The 20,879-nt window shown below is 58.3% G+C and overlaps 1 protein-coding gene across 2 annotated transcripts; it reads right to left on the reverse strand.

Moving 5' to 3' along the window:
- Window positions 1–6,045: 6,045 nt before the first annotated feature.
- Window positions 6,046–19,755, reverse strand: Spatc1l (spermatogenesis and centriole associated 1 like). 2 transcript variants are annotated; one of them, XM_026379863.2, is made up of 4 exons: window positions 19,545–19,755; window positions 14,498–14,845; window positions 6,726–6,877; window positions 6,046–6,372 (listed from the first exon to the last, which is right to left on the reverse strand). In XM_026379863.2, exons 1-4 carry the CDS (start codon window positions 19,753–19,755, stop codon window positions 6,046–6,048), a joined length of 1,038 nt encoding a protein of 345 aa, XP_026235648.1. The 2 variants fall into 2 exon arrangements, with proteins under 2 accessions (XP_026235648.1, XP_026235649.1); XM_026379864.1 differs by lacking the exon at window positions 6,046–6,372 and having other exon boundaries at window positions 6,765–6,877; window positions 14,562–14,845.
- Between the last annotated feature and the right edge of the window lie 1,124 nt (window positions 19,756–20,879).

Here is a 20,879-nt window from a genome sequence, read left to right on the forward strand (position 1 = left end):
ACACAGAGACGCCCCCCCCTCTGTTCCCAGAGGATGGTGGGGACAGGGCTGGGGGTGACACAGAGACCCCCCCTCTGTTCCCAGAGGACAGTGGGACAGGGCTGGGGGTGACACAGAGACCCCCCCTCTGTTCCCAGAGGACGGTGGGACAGGGCTGGGCGTGAGACAGAGACACCCCCCTCTGTTCCCAGAGGACGGTGGGACAGGGCTGGGGGTGACACAGAGACCCCCCCTCTGTTCCCAGAGGACGGTGGGACAGGGCTGGGTGTGACACAGAGACCCCCCCTCTGTTCCCAGAGGACGGTGGGACAGGGCTGGGTGTGACACAGAGACCCCCCCTCTGTTCCCAGAGGACGGTGGGACAGGGCTGGGCGTGTCACAGAGACCCCCCCTCTGTTCCCAGAGGACAGTGGGACAGGGCTGGGGGTGACACAGAGAGCCCCCCCCTCTGTTCCCAGAGGACGGAGGGACAGGGCTGGGCGTAACACAGAGACCCCCCCCTCTGTTCCCAGAGGACAGTGGGACAGGGCTGGGCGTGAGACAGAGACCCCCCCTCTGTTCCCAGAGGACAGTGGGACAGGGCTGGGTGTGACACAGAGAGCCCCCCCCCCTCTGTTCCCAGAGGACAGTGGGACAGGGCTGGGCGAGACACAGAGACCCCCCCCTCTGTTCCCAGAGGACGGTGGGACAGGGCTGGGTGTGACACAGAGACCCCCCCTCTGTTCCCAGAGGACGGTGGGACAGGGCTGGGCGAGACACAGAGACCCCCCCTCTGTTCCCAGAGGACAGTGGGACAGGGCTGGGGGTGACACAGAGACCCCCCCTCTGTTCCCAGAGGACGGTGGGACAGGGCTGGGCGTGAGACAGAGACCCCCCCTCTGTTCCCAGAGGACGGTGGGACAGGGCTTGGTGTGAAACAGAGACCCCCCCCTCTGTTCCCAGAGGACGGTGGGACAGGGCTGGGTGTGACACAGAGACCCCCCCTCTGTTCCCAGAGGACGGTGGGACAGGGCTGGGTGTGACACAGAGACCCCCCCTCTGTTCCCAGAGGACGGTGGGACAGGGCTGGGTGTGACACAGAGACCCCCCCTCTGTTCCCAGAGGACAGTGGGACAGGGCTGGGCGTGTCACAGAGACCCCCCCTCTGTTCCCAGAGGACAGTGGGACAGGGCTGGGGGTGACACAGAGAGCCCCCCCCTCTGTTCCCAGAGGACGGAGGGACAGGGCTGGGCGTAACACAGAGACCCCCCCCCTGTTCCCAGAGGACAGTGGGACAGGGCTGGGCGTGAGACAGAGACCCCCCCTCTGTTCCCAGAGGACAGTGGGACAGGGCTGGGTGTGACACAGAGAGCCCCCCCCCTCTGTTCCCAGAGGACAGTGGGACAGGGCTGGGCGAGACACAGAGACCCCCCCCTCTGTTCCCAGAGGACGGTGGGACAGGGCTGGGTGTGACACAGAGACCCCCCCTCTGTTCCCAGAGGACAGTGGGACAGGGCTGGGGGTGACACAGAGACCCCCCCTCTGTTCCCAGAGGACGGTGGGACAGGGCTGGGCGTGAGACAGAGACCCCCCCTCTGTTCCCAGAGGACAGTGGGACAGGGCTGGGTGTGACACAGAGAGCCCCCCCCCTCTGTTCCCAGAGGACAGTGGGACAGGGCTGGGCGAGACACAGAGACCCCCCCCTCTGTTCCCAGAGGACGGTGGGACAGGGCTGGGCGAGACACAGAGACCCCCCCTCTGTTCCCAGAGGACAGTGGGACAGGGCTGGGGGTGACACAGAGACCCCCCCTCTGTTCCCAGAGGACGGTGGGACAGGGCTGGGCGTGAGACAGAGACCCCCCCTCTGTTCCCAGAGGATGGTGGGACAGGGCTGGGCGTAACACAGAGACCCCCCCTCTGTTCCCAGAGGACAGTGGGACAGGGCTGGGCGTGACACAGAGACCCCCCCCCCTCTGTTCCCAGAGGATGGTGGGACAGGGCTGGGGGTGACACAGAGACCCCCCCTCTGTTCCCAGAGGACAGTGGGACAGGGCTGGGCGAGACACAGAGACCCCCCCTCTGTTCCCAGAGGACGGTGGGACAGGGCTGGGGGTGACACAGAGACCCCCCCCTCTGTTCCCAGAGGACGGTGGGACAGGGCTGGGCGTGACACAGAGACCCCCCCCTCTGTTCCCAGAGGACGGTGGGACAGGGCTGGGCATGACACAGAGACCCCCCCCTCTGTTCCCAGAGGATGGTGGGACAGGGCTGGGCGTGACACAGACACCCCCCTCTGTTCCCAGAGGATGGTGGGACAGGGCTGGGCGTGACACAGAGACCCCCCCCCCCCCGTTCCCAGAGGACGGTGGGACAGGGCTGGGCGTGACACAGAGACACCCCCCCCCCTCTGTTCCCAGAGGATGGTGGGACAGGGCTGGGCGTGACACAGAGACCCCCCCCTCTGTTCCCAGAGGACAGTGGGACAGGGCTGGGGGTGACACAGAGACCCCCCCTCTGTTCCCAGAGGACGGTGGGACAGGGCTGGGCGTGACACAGAGACCCCCCCTCTGTTCCCAGAGGACGGTGGGACAGGGCTGGGCGTGACACAGAGACCCCCCCCCCTCTGTTCCCAGAGGACAGTGGGACAGGGCTGGGCGTGAGACAGAGACCCCCCCTCTGTTCCCAGAGGACAGTGGGACAGGGCTGGGGGTGACACAGAGACCCCCCCTCTGTTCCCAGAGGACGGTGGGACAGGGCTGGGCGTGACACAGAGACCCCCCTCTGTTCCCAGAGGACGGTGGGACAGGGCTGGGGGTGACACAGAGACCCCCCCTCTGTTCCCAGAGGACGGTGGGACAGGGCTGGGGGTGACACAGAGACCCCCCCTCTGTTCCCAGAGGACGGTGGGACAGGGCTGGGCGTGAGACAGAGACCCCCCCCTCTGTTCCCAGAGGACGGTGGGACAGGGCTGGGGGTGACACAGAGACCCCCCCTCTGTTCCCAGAGGACGGTGGGACAGGGCTGGGCGTGAGACAGAGACACCCCCCTCTGTTCCCAGAGGACGGTGGGACAGGGCTGGGCATAACACAGAGACCCCCCCTCTGTTCCCAGAGGACGGTGGGACAGGGCTGGGCGTGACACAGAGAACCCCTCCTCTGTTCCCAGAGGATGGTGGGACAGGGCTGGGCGTGACACAGAGAACCCCTCCTCTGTTCCCAGAGGATGGTGGGACAGGGCTGGGCGTAACACAGAGACCCCCCCTCTGTTCCCAGAGGACGGTGGGACAGGGCTGGGCGTGACACAGAGACCCCCCCCCCTCTGTTCCCAGAGGACAGTGGGACAGGGCTGGGGGTGACACAGAGACCCCCCCTCTGTTCCCAGAGGATGGTGGGACAGGGCTGGGCGTAACACAGAGACCCCCCCCCTCTGTTCCCAGAGGACGGTGGGACAGGGCTGGGCGTGACACAGAGACCCTCCCCCCTCTGTTCCCAGAGGATGGTGGGACAGGGCTGGGCGTGACACAGAGACCCCCCCCCCTCTGTTCCCAGAGGACAGTGGGACAGGGCTGGGGGTGACACAGAGACCCCCCCTCTGTTCCCAGAGGACGGTGGGACAGGGCTGGGCGTGACACAGAGACCCCCCCTCTGTTCCCAGAGGACGGTGGGACAGGGCTGGGCGTGAGACAGAGACCCCCCCCTCTGTTCCCAGAGGACAGTGGGACAGGGCTGGGGGTGACACAGAGACCCCCCCTCTGTTCCCAGAGGACGGTGGGACAGGGCTGGGCGTGAGACAGAGACCCCCCCCTCTGTTCCCAGAGGACGGTGGGACAGGGCTGGGAGTGACACAGAGACCCCCCCCCCCTCTGTTCCCAGAGGATGGTGGGACAGGGCTGGGCGTGACACAGACCCCCCCCTCTGTTCCCAGAGGACGGTGGGACAGGGCTGGGCGTGACACAGAGACCCCCCCCCCGTTCCCAGAGGACGGTGGGACAGGGCTGGGCGTGACACAGAGACACCCCCCCCCCCTGTTCCCAGAGGATGGTGGGACAGGGCTGGGCGTGACACAGAGACCCCCCCCCCTCTGTTCCCAGAGGACAGTGGGACAGGGCTGGGGGTGACACAGAGACCCCCCCTCTGTTCCCAGAGGACGGTGGGACAGGGCTGGGCGTGACACAGAGACCCCCCCTCTGTTCCCAGAGGACGGTGGGACAGGGCTGGGCGTGACACAGAGACCCCCCCCCTCTGTTCCCAGAGGACGGTGGGACATGGCTGGGCGTGACACAGAGACCCCCCCCCTCTGTTCCCAGAGGATGGTGGGACAGGGCTGGGCGTGACACAGACCCCCCCCCCTCTGTTCCCAGAGGACGGTGGGACAGGGCTGGGCGTGACACAGAGACCCCCCCCGTTCCCAGAGGATGGTGGGACAGGGCTGGGCGTGACACAGAGACACCCCCCCCCTCTGTTCCCAGAGGATGGTGGGACAGGGCTGGGCGTGACACAGAGACCCCCCCCTCTGTTCCCAGAGGACGGTGGGACAGGGCTGGGGGTGACACAGAGACCCCCCCTCTGTTCCTAGAGGACGGTGGGACAGGGCTGGTCGTGACACAGAGACCCCCCCCCTCTGTTCCCAGAGGACAGTGGGACAGGGCTGGGGGTGACACAGAGACCCCCCCTCTGTTCCCAGAGGATGGTGGGACAGGGCTGGGCGTAACACAGAGACCCCCCCTCTGTTCCCAGAGGACGGTGGGACAGGGCTGGGCGTGACACAGATACCCTCCCCCCTCTGTTCCCAGAGGATGGTGGGACAGGGCTGGGCGTGACACAGAGACCCCCCCCCCCTCTGTTCCCAGAGGACAGTGGGACAGGGCTGGGGGTGACACAGAGACCCCCCCTCTGTTCCCAGAGGACGGTGGGACAGGGCTGGGCGTGAGACAGAGACCCCCCCTCTGTTCCCAGAGGACGGTGGGACAGGGCTGGGCGTGACACAGAGAGCCCCCCTCTGTTCCCAGAGGACGGTGGGACAGGGCTGGGCGTGACACAGAGACCCCCCCTCTGTTCCCAGAGGACGGTGGGACAGGGCTGGGCGTGAGACAGAGACCCCCCCCCCTCTGTTCCCAGAGGACAGTGGGACAGGGCTGGGGGTGACACAGAGACCCCCCCTCTGTTCCCAGAGGACGGTGGGACAGGGCTGGGCGTGAGACAGAGACCCCCCCCTCTGTTCCCAGAGGACGGTGGGACAGGGCTGGGAGTGACACAGAACCCCCCCCCCCTGTTCCCAGAGGACGGTGGGACAGGGCTGGGCGAGACACAGACCCCCCCCTCTGTTCCCAGAGGACGGTGGGACAGGGCTGGGCGAGACACAGAGATTCCCCCCCTGTTCCCAGAGGACGGTGGGACAGGGCTGGGCGTGAGACAGAGGTCCCACCTCGGGCCCCAAGGACACCCGCAGGTCTCCTGTCCCCAGGGTTAGCCCATTCGCCACAGTGGAGGGCTCCCTTCCCGTTGCTGTGACTTGCTCACTTCCCTCCCTGGGTAAATGACCTCCTGCGCTGCGGCGTGCTCAGTGGCACCGGCCAGCGCAGTTCCTAAGGCCTGTTGGCTCCTGGCCATCCTAGCTGCACCCAAACCCACCTTCAGCCCTGTGTCTGGGACTCGCTGGTCCTTCCAAGGGAGGGTCAGAGGCCTCCAAGGCTGCACGCCCTCTGGCGAAGAAGCGGCACAGCCCTGGCACAGTCCTGCCTAGAGCCCAGGCACCCTCCCTGTGGGCTCTTTCCACAGACACAGTTGGCACCTCCTGCAGGCGAGCAGAGACCAAGGCGCTCTCCACGCCCTCAAAGAGCCAGAGGTCAGGCAGAAAGGTAAACATGCTTTTAATAAGGCGACAGGTGCCCTTGACTGCGGGCGGCGGAGGGCTGCTGGGCCCCCAGGAAGAGCGGCTGGCCACGGAAGGCCTTTGCCCGCTGCAGCACCAGCAGACCGCTTCCCCTGCGGGAGGGACACGCAGGAGCACGGCGGCCCCCGGGTTTGGAACAAACATATTTATTGCAGGAGGGACAGGCGGTGCGGCTCACCAGGCGAAGAGCGGCTTGCTGTCCTCCTTGGAGAGCTCACACAGGCAGTTCAGCAGCAGGAGCGAGTCGCCCAGGAACTTGGGCGGCACGATGTCAATGACCAGCTTTCGCAGCGCGGCTGGACTGCTGTGCAGCGGGTTGGCGCGCAGGTCCGGCCGCTGCTTCAGGATGCCATAGGTGTTAATGAGGAACTCACTGAAGACCGGGTGCACCTCGCGGCTGTAGCCTAGCTTCTCCAGCCGGGCGGTCAGCGTCAGGTAGCGGTGCGTCAGCTCCCGCAGCTTCTTCTCATCCACGGAGCCGTCCAGGGACTTGATGGAGGTCTGTAGCACAGGATGGTACGGGCCACACCCCTGGTCAGGGCCACCTCCTGGCTCAGCAGTGTGGGACGGGGTAGGGCCGCCGGGGAAGCTTCAGGTAGGAATCCAGGTCCCCACCCCTTCAGCACCTCCAAAAGACGAGCCACCAGGGCCCTGCTTGGACCAAGCACAGCCTGGTGCCCACAGCATCCGCCAGCCCCAGGATGTGCCAGGGTGCTGAGCACCCACTGGGTCAACCCCAGGATGCGCCTGTGTGACCCCACCCCCAGGTTAGCCCCAGGAAGCAACCAGGTGCTCCACCCCTGGGTCAGCCCCAGGACGCCGGGTGCCCAGCCCCCGCGGCAGTCAGGACAGACCTGCTTTATCTTCTCGGGGATGTTGGACACAGTGAAGCCATAGAGCCGCGTCACACCAGGGAACACATAGGCCAGGATGCGCCGGTCCAGCTGGAAGGCAATCTCTCCCACGATGCGGCCATCCTTCTCAGCACCCGCAAAGCTCTGGATCTCTGCATGAGGAGGGGGCCAGTGTGGCCAGGTCATAGCTGTCCCAAGGGATGTCCCCCCACCCTGCCTGCAGGGCAAGGGCAAACAGAGACCTAGGGCAGAGGGAGCCTTCCCTCCCACTTGCCCTCCGAAGTCCCTCGGTGGCCAGGCGCTGTGGCCCACTCCTCTGCCAGAGGCATGTGCCTCCCCTCAGAAGCTGAGTGAGCCAGCCTGCTACTGTGAGGGCAGTGCCCGGGGTCTGCCTGCCCCACACAGTGCTGTCCCTGGTGGGCCTGGATGCCACCCTGCCAGTAGGCACTTGGGTGATCGCTGGGCGTGTGCCCTGGCCTGAGGACAGTGGGGGGCAGTGGCCCATAGCTGAGGGGAGGGTGAGACTCTGGAGCCCAGGCCAGTCCACGTCGGCTCTTTCCCACCACTGGGCAGGGACTACTGGGCAGGCACGAGACCCTGTCCATTATTCCCTGACACCACTGGGAAAACTTCCCCACAAAAAAGCTGCTCTCAAATGCTCCTCAGGCAGCCACCCACGCCCCTGGAGGCACCGGCTCTCTGTCCAATGAGGCCAAGACCCTTCAGGACAGCGGGCTTTCTGAGAATGAGTTGCACCTGAGCCTGAGATCACCGTGAGAGCCCTGCCCGAGAGTGTCTGAGACACTCTTCCATTTGGAGACCCCCTCTCTGCACCGTCCCTGAGGTGCAAGGAGCAAGCTTGCCCACAGCCGCTCCCTCGCTGTGCCACTTGGACTCCGCCTGGTGCCACCGCTGGCACACCCACATGCACAGCCTCCTGAAGCCCCTGAAACCTCCAGACAGTTTGTGGTAGGAACCCTCCACTGAGCTGCCAGCTGGGCGGGGCCTGCTGATCTGGGCAGAGAGCAGGTACAGGTCCTGTGCCCCCCTGGCACAGCTCAGCACACAGTGCCCCAGTCCTGACCCTGCCCTGTCTGGCCTTGGGTGTTTGGGGCACTCCAAACCAGCCATGGAGACCCAGGACTCCTGGCCACCACGGGAGTGTGAGGGGCCAAGACCAGGACCATCTCTTGCAGGACCTGGGCCTGCTGCTCACCCCTGGACAGACGTAGGCCCACCAGGGGCCAAGGCCTGTGCCGGGGCCAGATTCACAATGACGGACAGCCGTGTCAGGCAGGTGAGCCTGGAGAGCTGGGCCTGGGACCCCACAGGAGGAAGCTTCCACAGGAGGAGGTGGGACCCCCACCCTGGGCCGGTAGCAGAGGTGACCAGGCACACAAGGGGCCAGGCCAGTGCTGTCCAGGGACACTGTGTCAACTTCTTTGTCCCTTGCAGGACCAGTCCCTCCCAAGGCAAGCATCTACACCATGTTTCCCAAAGTGCGCTCTGTGGAACACTGGGCCTGCCCGGTAGGTGCAGAAAGGCTGCGTGTGCCAGGGTCAGGATGACATGCCCTGCTCCCCTGCATAAGCTGCTAGAATGTGACACAGACTTCGCCTCCCCAGCCAGACACAGCAGGGCCCACCCTCGGGCATCCTCTATGACCGGGGCTCCTCTGGCCGAGGAGGAAGAGGCCTCTGGGTGGGCAGCTGTGACAGGGCAGGAGCCAGGCTGGGCCCGGAAGATACAGGCTGCATCTGCGCCCTCCCTTGGCAGCACTTTCCGGCCTTTATAATGTGAGTTGCCCACATGAAGGTCTCCTTGAGGGCGATCCTGAGACAGCTGCAGGAACTGAGTCCAGGGCACCTGCTACAACATTTTCATCTCCTAAGAACAAATCCTGTGCCTGATAACGACTACTCCCGCAGCCCTGGTGACCAGTGCTTGGCTTTGCCTCCCTGTGGGTCCCCCTGTTCTGCACGTTCCACATGACTGTGGCCTTTCGACCTGGCTTCACATGCTCAGCATGGTATTCCGAGGTCCATCCTCTGTTGTAGTGCATGCCAGTGCTTCACTCCTGTTTATGGCTGAGTAGTATTCCATCGTGGAGCTAGACCATACAGTTTATCTGCACCCTGGCCAGCGCGTGGGCATCTGGGATCTTCCCACTCTGGCTAATCTGAGCATGGCTGCATGAGCATTCAAGTAAAGGCTCTCAGGTGGATGTCCGCCTTCCACTCCTGTGGGTGCACACCAAGGAACGGGGTCGTGCCCTGTGGGAACACTGGGTTCGGCCTTATGAGGACTGCGAGCTGTTTTTTCAGGGGCTTCCCCCTGGCATTCCCACCAGAGTATAGGTCCCAATTCCATTTCCCCGCCCAGGCCACTGCAGTGAAAGGCAGCTCACGCAGGTCTCCCTGTATTGCGCTGATGGCCACAGACCCCGTGCACCTCTTCACCTGCCTGCTGGTCATCTGCACATCTTCTTTGGAGGGCTGTCCACCCACGCCCTTGGCTATTTTTGACTAGATTACTTGTAAGAGCCCTTCCAAGAATGTGATTTTTTAAAATATTTTTTAGTAGTAGATGGACCCAACACCTTTATCTTACTTATTTATTTATTTTCAAGGGGTGCTGAGGATTGAACTCAGGGCCTCACACATGCTAGGCGAGTGCTCTACCACTGAGCTACGACCCCAGCCCCCAAGAATGTGATTTGTAGATACTTTCTCCCACTCTCTAGGGTGATGCTTCACTGTTTAGAAACTCTTCTTTGAAGCACAAAAGTGTTCACTCTGGGCGAAGTTGATGGAGTCCATCAGTCTCTCTGGTTGCCAGTGCTGTTGGTGTCATGCCTAAGCAGGCCCTGCCAGGCCCACACTACACAGACCTGGCTCTGGGCTTCCTTGGAGGGCAACGGCTCAGGATCCTGGAGCTCTCTTGGGCATCTGGTGCGTTCTGAGCTGGGTTTTGTGCGAGGTGGGGTCCCACAGCTTCTGCAGGCACACGTCACCCAGCACCACTTGTTGAAGGTGGTTCTTTCTCCACTGGATTGCCTGGCACCCTTGTGGGACACCAACCACCAATGTCTGAGCTTATTTCGGGGCTCTCGATCCTTTTCCCCTGGTCTCTGTCTGTCCTTAGGATGGGACCACACAACTTGATTTCTGTAGCCTGACAGGGAGTCTTAGAATCAAGAAGGTGAGTCTCCCAATTTTGTTCTCCTTTTTAAAATTGCTTTGCCCATTCTGGGTCCCTTGTATTTCCATGGGTTCAGCTTATCAAAGGTTCAACTTATCAAAATGTTGTAAAGAAGCCAGGTGGGACATTGATAAGGATTGCATTAAATCTACAAATCAATGCAAATTACTATGAAACAATATTAAGCCTTCTAACTCATGAACCCAAGACTCACTGTCTACTTAGGTTTTTGATCACTTTTAACACTGCGTGTGGTTTTGGTGGACTTCTTGACGGAAACTGCGGAAAGAGACTGCACAGCGGCACACAGACGCCGGGCGTAAGAGGGAGGGTGGCTCCCCCATCCCAAGCAGCTGCGCTCAGGGGGCCTCTGCTGCCCCAGCCCTCGGAAGCTTTAATCGGCATTTGAGACAGCTGCATCTGAGATGCTCTAGAACTCCTCTCTACCCAAACTCGGCTCCCACCAGCCGGCCAAAACCTGTGCTTCAAAGGAGAAGGTGGATCCAACCAATATACCTCTAGTCCCACACCAAAGCCACCACGTCAGGAGTGAGAGATCACGCCAGCCCAAGGGCATCTGCAGGGAGATGAGAAATGTTAGGAAGAACTTCAGGCCCAAAGCCCTGTCAGCCTAGAGAAAATGGACCAGTTCTTAGAAGACACAAACTGCAGGCTGGGCACGATGGCCCACTGTGATCCCAGGAGTTTGGGAGGCTGAGGCAGGAGGGTCAAGTTCAAGGCCAGCCTGAGCAACTTAGCAGGGACCTATCTCAAAATGAAAAGGCCTGGGGATGTGGTTCAGTGGCAGAGCACCTTGGCTCAATCCTCTGGTTCGAAAAGACAAACCACTGAAGCTCACTCAAGAAGAACTAGACAGTGGGAATAGCCATAGATCAATAAAATGGAACTCCTAAGGGACAAAAATTCTTAGAGAAAGTTCAAGGCTCAGGTGGTTTAACTGGTGAATTCTACGAGATATTTAAGGAATAAGTACTACAAATTCGCCACAAACTCTTCCAATTAAAGAGGAGGAAAGTTTCCATCGGGGTTGAGGCCAGCCATCCGATACCAACTCAGATAATGGCGTTAACAGAAGACTGCAGCCCACGTTCCTCACGAGCACAGATTCTTAACAGAATCTGGGCAAATCGAGTCTCATGATACAAAAAGATGGAACCCACTGTGATCAAATAGGATCTGCCTCAAGAATGCACGGTCAGTTCACACCTGAACGCAAGACCTGTGTAGCTCCTGTGGTGTACGACCACGAGAAGGGGAGGTTAGACTCCGAGAGGGAGGATATGTTGATGACCGTCTGGATGACCACCTGGATGGTCATACTCTGCCATCATGGATGACCACAAAGAACAGATAAAAAATCAAAAAGAAGAAAGGAATAGTGGTTGGCTCAAACCCAGGAATCAGTGTGGTAGACCGTAGGCTGAGGTGTGGGTGGTAGGCTGGGTCTCCGGGTGGTGGGAGGTGCTGTGAGCTGAACAGTGAGCCTAGTGGTCATCCCTCAGCTCCCTGGGACGTGCCCTCCAGTGCAGATGGGACTGTCTCTGGCTAGCTGCTTCTGGCTCCTGGGGCCACTTGCTCTGAGAAGGGCTCCTGCCATGGCATGCTGCCTCACCAGAGGCTCAGACCAGTGGTGCCCCTGACCCTGGACCTAAACCTCCAGAACCATGAGCCAAAATAAACTCTCTTTACTTCATAAATACCCTGTGTGCCAGGTGTTTCATTATAGTGATGTGAAACCGACTGATGCACCATGTTCACCAACCGCAAAAGACAAACAAATGCTCATCTCAATAGAGGCAGGAAAGCAACTGACAAAATCCAACATACATTCCTGACAAATAAGCAAACTAGAACTCAAAGGGAACTTCTTCAATGCAATGAAGGGCATCTACAGAAACCTCAGCTGGCACCAGGCTCACTGCTGAGAGGCTGAACCCCACATGAGGGGAAGGCTAGGAGGCCACTGTCACCACTGTGTTGGCCACTGTCCAGCCCTGGTCTAGGGGAAGAGACGAAAGGCACTGGGCTGGGGGTGTGCCTCAGGGGTCCAGGGCCTGCTCGGCCTGTGCAAAGCCTGGGTTCCGTCCCCAGCACCGAAAGGAAAAGGAAAAAAGAAAAAGGCATATAAGTTAGAAATTTTAAAAAGTTTGAAAATCTGTCTTCATTCACAACCCAATCATCTGTGTAGCTTTAAAACGCCACGGAGGAAGCTCCCGGGAAAGACGGCAGAATGGATGTGCCCTTTGCATAGCTCTGCAAGGGGCAGAAACACGCTCGGGAGAAAAAGAGGAGCTCCAGGGGGTGGGAGAGCGGAGACGCCAGGGACCCACCCAAAGCCACTAGAACAAACGAATGTTGTGCAGGATGTAAAGATTAAGCCAGAAAGATCACAGACGCGTCACTCAGAACCACAAGTTCCCCAGAGAAACAGACCAACAGGGCGTGCCCATGAAGAGGGATCTAGCGGAAGGACTGGCTCTCACAACCGAGGAGACGGTGAGCCCCAGAGCAGCAAGCTGGAAACCCAGGAGACCTGAGGTGTGCGTGTGGCTCCTGCCCAAAGGCCAGCAGGCTGGACACCCAGGAAGAGTGACCTGCAGGGCCAGGACAGAGGCAGCCAGGTAGGAGTTCTCCCTGACTCTGGGGAAGGTCTCATCAGGCCTTCAACTCACTGGGTGAGGCCCACCCATGAAATCTCAACCTCCTACAAAGACACTCCCCACAGACACACCCAGAGTAAGGTCTGGCCAAATATCTGGGTTCCCATGGCCCAGTTAAGTTGGCTCATAACTATTGCAGAGTCAATATACAAAAATCCAGTGTCCTACTGTATTCTAGAAACAGACACCAGAGGTTGATATGAGAAAGCAATACTACTTATAATGGCATCAAAAATATGAAATACTCAGGGGTAAAATTGATGAATGTGTGCAAGACTTGTGGGGAGGAGGGAAGAAAAGGGAAGGTAGTAGGGAATGAAGCCGATCAAATTGTGTCATGTGCATGTACGAACATGGCACAAAGAACCCCACCACTGTGTTTAATCATAAAGTGACAAACAAAAGAAACAAATAAAAAATTTAAAAAACAATTTTCTAAAAATGTTCAAGACCTGTATGCAGAGAACCACAGAACACGGTGAGGACTGGTACAGACAGTGGCGTGATACACAGAGTCCACAGAAGATCCGTGCCGCAGAGGTGCCGTTTCTCTGAATCTTGAGCTGATTGGCTTGTAGACTAGGATCCAGTCAGAGTCACAGCAGGCTTTTTGGTAGAAATGGACAAGCCGATTCTAAAACACGTCTGGAAACTCAAAGGACTCGGGAGAGCCACAACACGTTAAGAAGAGGACAAAGTTGGAGAGCCTGCATGTCCTGCAGGATTCGCAGTCTTTAAAGCTACAGGACTCCAATCCAGGAGGACACAGACCGGTGGACGGAAACGCATGGAGGGTGCGGGAACAGCCTCACAGGTGCACAGACACAGATTTTCAGCAAGGAACCAGGCGGCTCGGCCACAAGGGACTGCCCCTGACCACTGGGCTGGAGGAGCAGACGTTCATATGTGAGCCCACACCCATGCAGAAATGACTCGGACTGATCAGGGGCCCGAGTGTAAAACCTACAGCTGGAAGACGGAGGAAAGAACCTGTTACCCTGGGTTTGGCAAAGACTTTCCAAAAGTAGAAACTACAAAATGTACAAACTGTGGGGCTGGGATTGTGGCTCGGCGGTTCAATGCTTCCTCACACGTGTGAGGCCCTGATCCTCAGCACCACATAAAAACAATAAATAAAATAAAGGTATTGTGTCCAAGTACAACCAAAAAAATGAATATTTCTTTAAAGTACAAACTACAAGAGAAAACCATCAGAATATTGGACTTCATCAAATTAAATAGTTTTTCTACCAATGTAATTCTGCAACCTGTACACCAGGACGGAGGCAGCCAGGTACGAGTTCTCCCGGACTCTGGGGAAGGTCTGATCAGGCCTTCAACTCATTGGGTGAGGGACGGAAGGTCAAGCAGGAACTCGACACCCTCAATGTGTAGAGCACCCTGGGGAGCCCTGGGGAGCACTGGCACTGCAGCCAGTGCTCTGGCCCCTGCTGGCACTCCCCTGGTGACAGGTGGCACCTGCCTCAGCAGGTGAATGAGAAAATGAGAAATTATATCCCATCTGATTCGAATGTATGATATGTCAAGATCATGGTACTGTCATGTGTAACTAATTAAAACAAAGAAAAAAATAAAAAAATAAAGCAAATAGAGTAGAAATAAAAAAAAAAAACAACAGCAGTTTTTCTTCCCCCAAACCTCATGGAAACAGAAGAGCTGCCGACTGGGAGGCTGTGTAAAAAGCATACCCAGATGGACCTGTATTTAGAACATTCAATGAACTCCCACAACCAGAAAGGCAGCCGACTCAGCTCTCCTGACAGGTGGGGAGACAGCCCTGCACTCTGGCCCGGCCCAGCAGCCCTCCTGCTCTGCGTGGCTGGAGAAGCTGTGAGCCGGTCGTCGCCGGGCCAGCGGCACGGGCCTCACCGTTGAGGTAGTAGCTCCGCCTGGTCCTGTCCCCGGTGGGCAGGCTGCTCTCTGAGAAGCACACCTTCTTGGGTCGCACCATCTCCCTGGGCTCGAGCAGCGTCTTGTCCACCAGTGGGTCCTGCAGGGGGCTCAGGAGCGGAGACAGCTTCCTGTCGGGGCCCCGGGCGTGCAGCTCTGGCGCGCCGATGAAGGCCTTGAAGGTCACCTGGGAGGAGGTGGCACAGCCCGGGGAGGCTTCGTCCTCGCTGGAGAGGGGGGCGTGCGAGCACAGCAGGTCCTCCAGGGAGGACGTCTGCATCTGGGAGGGTGTGTCGGGGACACTGCCGAACCTCCCGAAGTCTGAACCTGGGTGGAGGAAAGGGACGGAAGGTCAAGCAGGAACTCGACACCCTCAATGTGTAGAGCACCCTGGGGAGCCCTGGCACTGCAGCCCCTGCTCTGGCCCCTGCTGGCACTCTGGTGACAGGTGGCACCTGCCTCAGCAGGCCTCACACTCAGGGCCACATCCTGCAACGACTTCCACACACCTTTCTAATCTGTCACAAATGGTGTCATTCTGTGTGTTAATGTCTGAGAGTGGTCCAGGATCAGCCACCTGCACACAGTGACTTCTGACCATGATTGGGAAGTCCAGCTGTGGGAGGCCTCCCTGGACACACCTCCTCGCCCACAGTGCAGGCCCTCCCTGGCCAGCTCCTGGGCCAGTGAGAGGCTTTTGACTTTCTTGGCTTCACATACCACAGGGCATAGAACCCAGGCCCCATCTCCCAGGGGTCAAATTCAGCTCAACTCTTATTGCTTCTGAGGCCCTTTGCTGCCTGCATTCTCCTAGCAATAAAGGAAAGGTGCACTTGACAAACTGTATTTTAAGAGTTATATCAAAAAATTGAGTCTTAAAATGAGCATATTCAGGTACTTGCTATTTTACTCTCAAAAATATTTTGCAAGGTAAAAAAAAAATGTTCAAAGGATGAAAATTCATCAAGATCCTGCTCCATCTTCCCAGAGGAGGCTGGTCAGAGCCCCTCCACAGACCCTCTTCACACTAAGAAAGGGTACCGTGTACGTGCACCCCCTGGAAATGTCAACACAAGGAGAGCCCCTCTGGGAGGTGATTTTTAAGTGATTTAATAAGAAGTAGAAAACAGGGGCCGGGGATGTGGCTCAGTGGTAGAGTGCTTGCCTAGCATGCATGAGGTACTGGGTTCGATTCTCAGCACCACATTAAAAAAATAAAATAAAGATATTTTAAAAAGATTTAAAAAAAGAAGTAGAAAACATAAATGGGCCAATAAACAAAGAAGAAATATCTAAATCTTATAAGTAAATAATTATAAATAATTATTCCCTGAAGGAATGCAGGCCCAGGCAGGCTGTGGTAAATTCTTTCAGGTTCCCCAGCAGTGTATAATCCCTATATAAGCTGAGTTGGAACACTAAAAAAATAAAAAATAAAAGATATGCAACTAAGGTTTTAAAAAAAATGTGGCACAATTCTGATATCAAGAAAATTTGTCAAAAATCTGAATCAAATTCCCACAAAGATAATCCCCAGAAAGGAAAGTGGTCTAGGTTCACGTAGAGAGTACAGAAAAAAGACTTGCAAAACCCGTCCAAGGACATCCAGGGTCCTCATCCCAGCAGGGCCCTCTAGGGGAGAAGCCGAGGGCACCGGGTCACCCAGAAACAGGCTCCCAGGACCACAGGAGCAGCCGCCTCTTCACAAATAAGAGCTGGGGGGCCTCTTCCCCTGCGCCCAACTGTGCCCACGCCCAAGCAGCTGGGGCCATCAGTCACTGCCCACAGGTGGCCAGGACCGTGCAGCAGCAGCCCCTCTGCCCCCAGGGAAGAAGCCCCATGAGAGTCACAGCCAGCCAGCACTCTGAGCAGTGAGGACAGACACAGAAACGAGGAAGCACTTAGAACAGCCATCCGTGCATCCTGGGGCTGTGGCAGGGGAAACCTGAGAGGACAGACTGGAACCCAGAGGAGAGCACCCAGTGGAGAGCTGCAGATGGCAGACCATGTGGGTCCTGCAGCCGCCCAGGCCCCCAGGTTTCCTGCAGCGCTCCACAAGGCTCTGCTCACCAACAGGAGCAGCCATGCTGCAGAGGGCCTCCGGTGCTGTGCTTAAGGCTGCCACACATACCTCCTGTGAATCCAGTGGCAACAGCGGAGATGCAGTGTGAGAAAGACCGGAGACCAAGAACCAAAGGGCTCTGTGTACCTACAGCATGTGAAGCCCTCCTGGGGTACTGAGAAGACACAGGTAGGAACACCATAAAAATGTACCCCAAGATTTACTTCTGCCTTCCAAACCATGATCCTGCTTGTAGAAACAGAAATCCTAAGGAAATAACCCTGATTTTTTAAGAAACACCTGTCTGCAGTGTTACCTTGGGGAAAAAAAAAAAAAGAATTTTCATTTCAAAAAGAAGAGAGTTCATTCAGCTATGGCTCATCTGACTCTGCGGCCTGCACAGCCAGTTTAAAACACATTTGCAGCCCAGGAATGATCCTGTCTGAAGCTAAAGGGGTGCTAGAACTCACAGCCACTGAGCTCAGCAACACTTGACCAGCCACGGTGCCGAGAGCCTGCAGTGAGGAGCCGGGCATTGCTCAGCTCTGGACAAGTCCCAGGATGCACAAGTGGAGTGGGGAACCAGAATGACCCAGAGAGAAAGAGGTCGCAGGAATGTGTACCGTCAGCTCTGCGCCCAGGAGAAGATCTACTGGGGAGGCCCTGATCACTTGTCCTCCGAGCAGACACTGACATCTGTGGTGCTGAATGAGGAGACAAGGTCGCAGGGCACCCTCCCTGCTCCTGGGAGCACTTGGCAGTATGTTTCAAGACGCACTTAGGGACATCCCTGGCACCAGGTCCAAGAGGGCAGGTGTGGTTGCTCACAGCTCCACCATCTGTGGTCCCAGAGGACTGGGGATGGTGCTGCCCCATCACAGGGCCCAACATCAAACTGCACTGCAGACACAGAGGAGGGCCAGTGGACAGCAAGGGTGGGGTGGTGTTAAGGGGTCAAACCATGCTCATGATCTTGCTTAGGTAAACCAAAGGACAGACAGATTCCCTCCTGCATGTCCATCAGGAGTGCCAGAGGAAGCTCATCAGCATGGGTTAGCTGCCCATGGGGTGAGACCAGGAAGCAGACACATGTCTACTCTAACTTCTATGTTGTGGCACTTTAGAAAAACAGGTTTGGGGGCTGGCATTGTGGCTCAGCGGTAGAGCACTAGCCTAGCATGTGCAAGGCCCTGGGTTCGATCCTCAGCACCACATAAAAATAAGGATATTGTGTTCAACTACAACTAAAAAATAAATATTATTAAAAAAAAAAAAAAGAAAAACAGGTTTTGAATATACATCCTGGTTTGAAAGCAGATATTAGGGGACTTCTGGAGACGTGCAGCCACAGCTGCGCCTTTGTGATGCTGCGTTCCTTCCCATCTGTAAACTTCCTTCGTTACGCACTCGATTTGGCTTTCCAAACTCTAGTCCCCGGCCATGGTTGTGCCATTGCTGGACGACCCTGCCATGGGTCTGCAAGGGCTGGGGGCAGGGGTGGCTAGGCCTGAGTGAGCCCCAGGACCCCAGGCTCATACCTAGACACCTGCCCAGATGTTGTGGAGGTGAGAGGCCAGCTCGGTCCAGGCCCTGCCTTTGCACGTTGAGCTGCCTGACTGAAGCCCACAGCTAGCCTGAGCCGTATGAACCTTGGCACACTCCCTGTGGCCGGGCTCCCACGCTCTGTGGAAATTTGGTGGCCTCAGACTGTGGCCCCCTGAGCCTGGAGTCCAACAAGATCCAGGCTTGCTGGAGTTGCTGAAGGACAAGGGTGCTGGCCCCAGCCGGAGATGAGGCGCGAGGCTTGTGGGCCTCTTACAGCAGTCAGCACTCAGGCCTTCGCAGCCTCCGCAGCCTCCCACAGTCTGGGGTCCGAGTGTCCACAGACTTGACACTGGCACTCCAGTGTGCCACAGTGGCCCAGGAAACATCCTGGCCTCCCAGCCCCTCCCCAGCGGTGCTATCTCCATCCTACACCCCAACCCCCTGCACGAAGCCCCTGCCCACCGAGCTCCCTATTGTAGGTCCCCTGGGACTGAAGGAGCCAGAACCTGCTCTGCACCAGGGCCAGAGGCCTTGCCCACAGCTGGACCATGCAGGACACCATTTCCAGCGCTGAGCATGAGCAGAGGAGGGTGGCAGATACCCAGGTAGACTCTAGGAAGTGACCACAACAAATGTAGGCCCAGGGAGGCCCTGGTGAGTACACATGGCCTCCAGGGCATCCCACGGAAGCTGGCCATAGACTGGCCAGATGGTTCCACTTGCAGACAGCAGGGTCCACAGGGCCGGCCTGCCTGGTTGGGCTACAATTCTCAGGCAGCCTGGGGGTTCTTCCCACTGTCCACCATCCCAACCCAAGGCCAAGGCCACATGCCCCAGCTGCGCCCAAAGTCACCTTACCATTATGAAAAGGGAACTTCTCTCTCAAAACATTTGAAACAGAACCAGAGAGCAATCAGCAGAAAGCAATAAAAAATCTCATTTGATTTTTCTGTAAAATGCCATAGAAGTCTGGAGCCAAACTGTGTGGCAAGGCCACAGAGCCACAGCCTCCCACCCACTCACCCCACGAGGCCCCACAGGCTCTGAGGGGCAGACGCCGTCCCTGGGCACCAGGGCCCAAGAACCCTGTGGGCTGACGGTGTGTGGTGGACGTGACACAGCAGAGGTGTGAAGCTTGTGAGGGGAGACCCTGCACCTGTGAGAAGCTCTCTGGGGCCAGTCCATCGGGGGGACATGGCGGGGAGAACTCCCAGGCAGAGCTGCCCTCGTGGCTCAGAGCCACAGGCGCCACCTGCCCGCTCCAACCACAGTGCTGCTTCTGACATGGGCAGCCCTGGACCCACTCAGGTGGCCAGCCACGGACCGTGCTCCAGGCGTGGACCCTGGGAGGGTGGGGAGGTGCCCACCCGAATTGGAGGCCCCCGCCCCGGCCCCCACGGCCTGGGGGCTGTGCCTCACCTGCACACCCGGGGGAGCAGGCCTCGGGGTAGGCGGGGCCCCGGGGGAAGAGGGGCTCGCGGGGCTCGCGGCCCCCGCGGCTGCAGCTCTCCTGGCAGCTCTCGCTGAGCAGCCGCTTCAGCATCTGGTTCTCCTTCATCAGGCGCACCTGCTTCTTCAGGTCCGCGTTCTCGCTCATGAGCCTGTTCATCAGCTCGCTGCCCTCAGCCATGGCGCGTCCTCCGTGCTCACGTGTAGGCCTGCGGCCCCATGGAGATGGAAGTCCAGAGCTCCCAGACCTACAGAAGCCACCCAAGACCCTGGAGTTCCAGGGCAGCCGCCTTCCACAGCCTTGTGATGTCGCTCCCTTAAAGAGACAGTGCCACCACCATCGGGGCCCCAGACGGGGTGGTGCCTGGCATGCAGACGTCCACTGGGGCTGGCCCTTGGGATCCACACCTGAGGAGGGGCAGGCAGTGGGGGCCAACAGGGGACAACAACGTGATTCACCGAACTGTCACTTAGACTCCGTGGCAGGGGACAAGGCCCTCTGGACCAATCAGGGAGAGCTGGGGTACACTGACTGGGTCCCCCAGGAGAGGCTCTGACCTCAGTCAGTGACCACCTGGAAACCTGCCCTGCACTGCCTCTCCACTTGCCAGGGAAGGCACTGGACAGGGCTGTTTCTGGCTTAGAAGGCACCAAGGGCATCTGGCCTTGTTGGGTGAGGTCCACACCCACGCCTTCCCGCTCCACAGCTGGAGCCTCCGTACCCAGCCCACGAGCAGCAGGCTGGTAGCTGGGGTCACGGGCCTGACCGTCCACCAGCATGCTGGCCAGGACCCACTGCCCTTTCCAGATGCCACTGGACTCAGCTTGTTACTGTTTGTGCTTAAGAGGGAATTGATAGGGTCTTTTTCTCCTCCCGTCCTGGCCTGGTTTATAACATTGCCTTATAGAATGAGGACACTCTATTTGGGATATGTCAGATGATTCCTTTCTTAAATGTTTGATAGAATTTACCAGAGAAGGCATCTAGGCCTAGATTTCTCCTGGAAGTTTTAGATTTCTAATTCCATTTCTTTGATATGAGGTTACTTAGCTGCCTTTTCTTCTTGGGTCCATTTTGGTGACTTTCTCAAAGAACTTGCTCTTGCTGTCCATCTGAGTCACCCTCAAGGACAGGCAGATAAGCCAGGTAGGGAGACAGAGAGGATGTGGGGAAGCAGCTCTGGGGCCTCTTCACAAAGACCCACAGCCGTGCGAGGGGAGCTGTGGACTCAGAAGGCGAGCAGGGTGCACAGATGGCCAGGGCACTGCCAAAAAGACAAGGCCCAGCCTCTGTGCGCAAGGTAG

This window comes from Urocitellus parryii, chromosome 2, assembly GCF_045843805.1.
Source record: "Urocitellus parryii isolate mUroPar1 chromosome 2, mUroPar1.hap1, whole genome shotgun sequence".
Lineage (NCBI taxonomy): Eukaryota > Metazoa > Chordata > Mammalia > Rodentia > Sciuridae > Urocitellus > Urocitellus parryii.